Source organism: Octodon degus, unplaced genomic scaffold (genome assembly GCF_000260255.1).
Source record: "Octodon degus isolate 3935 unplaced genomic scaffold, OctDeg1.0 scaffold00209, whole genome shotgun sequence".
Taxonomy (NCBI): Eukaryota; Metazoa; Chordata; class Mammalia; order Rodentia; family Octodontidae; genus Octodon; species Octodon degus.
In genome coordinates this window covers 2,642,014-2,649,407 of record NW_004524785.1, presented here as the reverse complement: position 1 = coordinate 2,649,407, position 7,394 = coordinate 2,642,014, and the positions used below count along the sequence as shown (strand labels likewise).

The window sequence follows — 7,394 nt, the reverse complement described above, 5'->3', positions numbered from 1 at the left end:
GAGAGAGAGAGAGAGAGAGAGAGAGAGATACAGAGTACTAAAGTGGAGAAAGTAAACGTCTAAAAGCTTCTATAAAACAATATAAGTTTCTTACAAAGTTGAATAGAAAAGTTTGATTTCCAGTTATCTGAAGAAACTGAGGTGGAAAAAGTGACTCTCCCTCCGGCTGGCAGAGTATTCTTGCAATGGGTAGCATAGAAGTCTTTGGAGATAGGAAGAGCAACATGGAAAATGATGTTTAGTCAGACTTTAAAAATAGTTGAAAACAGTGACAAAACATGTCACCTGGGTAGAGCAGATAAATGGCTATTGAAGCAGAATAAGATTGAATTTCACTTTCTCCACTGATGTTCCTTTAGATTTTATAGCACTGTTTAAGAATTGTGCATGCATTGGTTAAACTCTGATAAATTTTGTAGTTAAAAACTGTAGGACTGGGGCCAGCAAGATAGCTTAGCAGACAAAAGCACCTGCTTAGGCAAGTGCAGAGACCATGGTTCGATCCCTGGCACCAGGCACCACTTGCTGTGCCAGCCCTGCTCCCAGGGCAGGCTGAGATGGCCACAATCTGAGGCGTGGTGGCGTGCACCTGTAATCCCAGTGCTGGGGAGGCTGAAAGCAGGAGGATCACTATGAGTCCTAGCTGCGTTGCGTGACACTGCAACAACCAAATGCATTAAAGAAAGAAAGAAAGAAAGAAAGAAAGAAAGAAAGAAAGAAAGAAAGAAAGAAAGAAAAAGAAACTAGGATTTTTACTGCCTTAGTATATTTGAAGTCAACTGTGCAGTATTTCATTAACCCAGGGAATTAAAGTTTAGTTGCTGTACACATAGAAACCCGATCTGTGGCTATAACCTGACAGTTTTTGTTCTTAATCATCATGAACTGCAGGAGGGAGAGTGCCTTCGTGCTTCTGTGGAGTCTAGGCTGAGGGATCTTGCAGCTGTCTTCTGTTTTAACTACAGCTACAGCCATTTGCTAAGCTCAGGTAGAGTGTTGTATATGAGTTTGGACCTTATGGAAGAACTATTCCTGCAGAGGGAAAGCATTCTGCTGACAAGAGTTGGGGCATATAAATTCAAATCCCTGCTCTCAGTTGAACTCACTCATTGGACAAGATGTCTTTGTCTTTGTTGAAGGCTGTTTCCTTATTTATTAAATAAGGATAGTAACAAAATCTTCCCGTGTTCCTTATAAACTAAGGAGGCTTAGGTGATAAAATGTTAGTGAAAAGCCTTTGTAAAGTGTGAAAACACTATGCAGATGTAGGAAATTATGACTTCGAATCTGCATTTAGCTTTTCTGAAGAATATAATCTGCCCTTGGGGCTTTTCACCATTAAATTACTGAGTCATTGAAAAGTCAGTTAGTAGTGGGTTTTTTAAATGGAAACGCATGAATGAGTAATTTTATTTTACTATTTAATTAATTTTACTATTTAATTTTAATATTGATTCCAGTGTTTCACACTTTAGTAAACGTGTGAGACCATAGGAAATCCTATGAGATAGTCCATCGCTGTCTCTACAGGGCGCCAGAGGACCCAGATGTTTACCTCTGTCCTGCTCTAGGTATCTGTCTATGTTGTTCTTTCACTGTAATTTTTTCCATGTTTATTTTTTCCTTTTTATTTTAAAGAGAATAGAAAAATAATAGATAAAACATTAGAAACAATACACAATTTAGAAAAAAAAAAGATAAGTTATATTGCACATTTACTGTAATTTTTAGACCTGAGAATTTTGTCATCTTTCTGCCAGAGAATGCTAAAATATTATTCGATATTTATGATAGAATTAATTTTAAATTCCCAATGACTTAATAATTCAAATAGCACTTTAAAATTTGTTTATATAACTACTTTTCTTTGGCCAGAACTTAAGTTTGACTGCTACCTAATCTAATAATTTGGTGATGGGGAAAATTGAGTCAGCAGTGAAATCTCATCTTAAAAGACACATGATATAAATGATCAATTTTGCCTCTATTTCAAATTATAGAAATGACGTTTTGATGGCCAGTTACAAGGTAAAGGTGAGCTATGCATTTGAGAGATGTTTTAGTCCGTGATCAGTCATTAAATAGCCTATGTATCTTAAACATTTAGTAAATTCCATACCATTTAAGATTTTCTATTTCTAGTGAAAATACCATTTATCCTACTTTAATGTAAAGAATTAAAGTAAAAGAAATATCTAGATTGCTGACAACATCAAGATTTCGTTTTATGTCCTCTTAATATTTACTACATTCAGAGAAAGGTCAGAGTGGAGGCCAGATGGCTATTTGTCAGAACATCTTCTCTGGCTTGCAATGTTTTCGTGAGGATAACATGCAGTTCTTACAAGTCTAAGGCCAGAAATGTGCATCTTAGAGCCACTCACTGGGCACTGGTTCTATGTTATGTATCTGTCCCTGCCCAAGGACTTAGTTTCCCTAGGTTTAAATTGAAATTAATACTGTACCCTGCTTTTAAGAGTCCTTTGGAGGAGTGAGTTGGATTAATTATATAAAGCATGTGGCTCAGAATCTTGTCCATAGGAAGTGCTAAAAACACTAGCTGGTATTAGCACGGGTCTGTTAGGAATGCTGTGTGCCTGGAGGCTCAGTAGTACAGTGTGTTTAGGGAGGGTAGTGTGTGGGGGCACATATGTTTTCACTGGTATTTAAATTATAGAATGGCTTGCCTGGACTATGAGTTTTTGTGATTGTTTCTAAAGTTTTGATAATTTTATTTCTATTTTAGTAAGTTGGATAGTATGATTAGTTGAATCAAATAGTTTTTAATATGTGGAGCCTATAAATACATTTAGAAGTTTGAAAAATTGGGTTATAAAAGTAGGTAAATAAACTTTAAGGTAAAGTTCATTTATCTTATAGAAGTTTTCTGCGGTTGTGAAATTATCTAACAACACATGGTTAGGTCTCAACTTAGTGGGTTGTTAGTAATTCTTAACAGTGAAGAAATTTTAGGAAGTTGTTTCATAATTTCTTACTTAGGCTATGGTTTTTTAGTTTACCTTTTTCTATTATCCATTCTGAGAGGTGTGCAGTGGGTGTCTCCTGCACTGAGGAAGGAAGCTGGAGCAGAGCAGAGCACTAGGACAGGCCTACGTTACGTAAGGGTCCCTCCGGTTCTGATGGTGGCAGAAAAAGGTCTCGGTGGTAGTTTAGGTACTATGAGCATCACAGTCACAAGGCTTCAAAATAATTAGTAAATCTGTCCTTGTACAGTAAAATACATTTTCTTGCAAAGAATACTGTTTATCTTAGCTATCCTTATATTTGAAATGTGTTTTTAGGAAATCAGAGTAGCTTGAAATATATCAACACATTGTCATCAAATGTGTTGCAGGAATTTATCATAGGATAATAGAGTTTAATTTTCTTGATATTCTCTCTCATCTGATTGTGCCCTGATGGATTTTCCCCCCTTCCTCCCTTATTCTCCTGTAATTCTGCATAGGTTCACGAAGGATTCCTGGAGAGTAAAGTGTTTATTTTGAACAGTACCAATTCATCAACTCCGTGTGAGAGAGGAAGCGTTGACCTAAGGATATATATGCTTTGCCTCCTTCCATTTATAATGCTTTTGGTCTTCATTCGTGAGCTAAAGAATCTGTTTGTACTTTCATTCTTTGCCAATGTTTCCATGGCTGTCAGTCTTCTGATAATTTATCAATATGTTGTCAGGGTAAGTATGTTTTAAACTAAATTTCATATCTTTTCTATATAATTAAAAGTTTGTTTACTTGGGAGGTGCTAAAGTGATACATAAAGACTCACGCTGCATATATGGCACTTGGCAGATAAACAGTGAACTTGAGCTTTCTGGGAGATGTTTAATTAGCAGAGCATGTGACATGGAGATGACCAGCACAGGCTTTAGAGCCTGGTCTGGCTTCGAATCTTGCAAAATATGTCTGGGCTGTGTGACATTGCTTCCGAAGTAGTAGGAAGGAAGCTGGAGCAGAGCAGAGCAGAGTATTAGGACAGGCCTACGTACGAGTCCCTCCGGTTCCCTATCAGAGTTCTTACGAGATTTAGATTCGTGCTGTTGGTATACTACCTCACGATATGACTTATGCATATTGTTTCTTTAAACTTTCTGTCAGCCACTGGGATGAATGTATATATAATTCTGTAATTTTCTTTTATTTTGAAATTTTTGTTTGCTGCCATGGCTTTAATCCATTGTTACTGCACATGAATTGATTTCATTGTCCATATTCTGGAAATGATTTTGTTTTGTTTTGTTTTTTGAGATGGGTCTAGCTGTATAATTGAGGCTGGCTTTGAGCTTGCTATGTAGCCCATGTTGGCTTTAAACTCATGGTGATTTTCCTGCCTCTGCCTCCTAAGTGCTGAGATTACAGATGTGTGCCACTCCAGGCCATATCCTGGAGATTATTATTATTATTATTTTGTGGCTGGCTTAGCATGCCCTGAGGGCAGGACTGGCAGCATGTGGTGCCAAGGATTGAACCACAGTTGGGGATTGAACCGTGGCCCCTTGGGCTTGCCTAAGCTTGTCTAAGCAGGCACTTTATACCACTGAGCTATCTCGCTGGCCCATATTCTGGAGATTCTTAACTGAGCTACTTTAGAAAACTCTCTTAGGATTCAGGAAATATATATAACCCTTCTATTAGTAGGATTTAGGTTTCTGTATATATTGTAGTTCTTTTTTGTCCTCAGCTGTATTTTACCTTTCAGAGAAGCCAATAACCTAAAAAAGTTGAGAATCCCCATGTTCCCCTGCTCCAATCCATCCTATACATTGCTTCCAAGGTAACTGTTGTGAAGTCTTCATTAACATCTCATCATGGACCCTTACTGTGGCTCTGAGTTTTGGATTGCCCTCTCTCTGGATTCCCAAACATAGATTCTCTCTCATAATGCAAAAGAATGTGAGGAGACAAACAGGGTGATCACACAAGGCTCTCCAGAGCTCAGGACTGCTTAGCTGAGCATGCGAGCCATAGTGGAGTGAAGAGTCCCTATGGTGAGGCACCCGCACGAGCAGCTGCGTGGAGTAGTTTCTTGCTTTCTTCAGATTCTTGAATACCCTCTTTAAAAAAAAATAATTTTATCAAGAAACAAATAGCAATGAGACAGTTTCAAAACTGATTAGTAGGACAGTTTCAGTAATTAATACATTGCACATTGTTGTCTTCTCAGTGGTTATTCATAGTGCAAGATGCAGACATGATATCCTGTCCACAAACACTATTAGGACAAATCTCTCTGTTCACTGAATCAAGAGAAAGCAACTGTATATCTTCCTATTTTGTATATACAGATACAAAATGGTCCTTCATTTGTATCCCCTTTTTTGTTTAGTTTTGTCAGAGATGGGTACTGAATACCCTTTTCCTCTTGAGTCTCGCCTGTGTTTTTGATCATATATCACCTTGATGTCAATGTTCTAGACATGTCTGTTCCCCAAATAAGCCATGTACTTTCATACTTAATTGCTTTGTTTATTTTCTCTCCTTGGCTTTGAATTCTACTTCTAGTTATCTGAGGCAGTAAAAACACCATGGTGAGAAAGTGAGGACTAGACTTGAGGTATTTGAAAAACGTACTTCTTATGGGTCCAGAAATCTTAAAAAAGATGTGCTCTTTGTGAGTCTGTCAAGATTGTAACAATTGCAGCTAAGGCTGTGAGTGAGGGCCCAGTGTAATCAAAGCCAAAGCCAGTTCATACGTAATAAGGGCAGTAGCAACTCTCAGGTCAGATAGTAAACACTGTGACCAGAAAAGGCGTGTGCTACAGAGCAGCAGAGTTGTAAAGCAGAGAAGCCAAAGTGGTGCAGCACAGGTATTTTAGGGAGTTAGAGGAAGGATGATGGGAGGGTGGGAGAATGAACGTGTGAGCACAGGGCTGTGGGTGGTAACTGATTATACAGCTCTTGGCTCACACTGAGTGTGCGCAGGTATTTCCCATTGTAGCAGGAGCCGTACCCAGTGCGCGCAGCCTGGTTCTTGCAGGTGGAAACAGGTAACCAGGAGCATTTCATTTGATGAAATGTGTGAGCAGGAGGGACCCAGCTGCTTTGGCAGTTAAATTCTAACAGCATAGCTATAGTTAATATAAAATGCTGAAAGTTTTTATTGGAAAAAATTCACTCCTATAACACATATTTGGTGTTTTGAAGCTTGGAAGAGTGTGATTTTACTATTTCATTTTAAATCCTTTAAAATAAATAAAGATGTGTAATCTTATTTTTTGCAGAACATGCCAGATCCCCACAACCTCCCAGTAGTGGCTGGTTGGAAAAAATACCCACTGTTTTTTGGTACTGCGGTATTTGCTTTTGAAGGCATAGGAGTGGTAAGAATAGACTTTACTATTATTTTTTAAAGTCTTAAATCAACAAAGATTTATATAGTCAAACTATATACAAAATGGATTTTTAAAATTTTGTGTCTCAACTTTATTACTAAGAACATGCTTTCTAGTTTGGTATGATAGACTTGCAATATAGTTTAGTTTTTCGTCTGAGGGCTTAATTCAGACATATCACTTGGCCTATAATTGTTTTTCCTTTTAAAATAGATTAGGGCTGAGGATATAGCTCAGTGGTACAAGCCCCTGCCTGGCAAGTATAAGGTCCTGATTTCAATTCCCACTATAAATAAATAGATGGATAGATGAATGGATAGATGAATAGATAGATAGATAAAATAGGAAAATTAGAATAGATTACTTTTAACATTTTAGTACAGAAAATTTCAAATCTCTAACACATAGAGAATGGTGCATACAGTGAATTTCTGTGTAAGCACCCCCAGGCTTCAGCAGTTTGTCACATGGACGGTTTATCTCCAGCCCACACACTCAAGCACATGCCAAACATCATGTTTTAAAAACTAGATTGAATGGAACGGAAGCAGTTACAAAGTTGTTACTATGTAAAAGTGAAGTATAAAATTCCCCTTTATGTAAACATCTTAAAGATTTTAAGAGCAGAAATATTTCTATTCAGAATGCTTCCAGTTTATTTATAGCCTAGAATTTGTAGACCTGGAGAAATAGAACATTGAGCTCTGTTGTGTTTGATAGTTGTTTCAGAGCCTCCTGGTTTGGTATGGAAGCAAAACAATTGTAAACATCTATTTACATGAACTCTTGACAAAACAGGTCTGAAAGACAGTTTTATACCACTTTACTTGGGGTTTTGGCCTCTGAATTGTCCTTTAGAGAATTCTCACAAATTCTTACAGCTCTTATTACTACTATAGACGTAACTACACACTTTCATTTGTCTTTGACTATTTAGTTCCAGTTTCTAGTTGATTATTACACTCTTCTAGTGAAAGGTTGCTTCTCTGACGTCTCAAATCCAACAGTTCCGAAGACTGACTTACAGTTTCTCGTCTAAAACAAC

The 7,394-nt window shown here is 37.5% G+C and overlaps 1 protein-coding gene across 1 annotated transcript in view; it reads left to right on the top strand.

The window, feature by feature from the left end:
- The window catches only part of Slc36a4 (solute carrier family 36 member 4), a 42,181-nt gene that overhangs the window by 15,438 nt on the left and 19,349 nt on the right, over nucleotides 1-7,394 (top strand). The window contains exons 6-8 of the mRNA XM_012517732.2: nucleotides 3,467-3,694; nucleotides 6,239-6,337; nucleotides 7,208-7,250. Coding sequence (XP_012373186.1) covers nucleotides 3,467-3,694; nucleotides 6,239-6,337; nucleotides 7,208-7,250 — 370 coding nt within the window. The remainder of the gene's footprint in view (nucleotides 1-3,466; nucleotides 3,695-6,238; nucleotides 6,338-7,207; nucleotides 7,251-7,394) is intronic.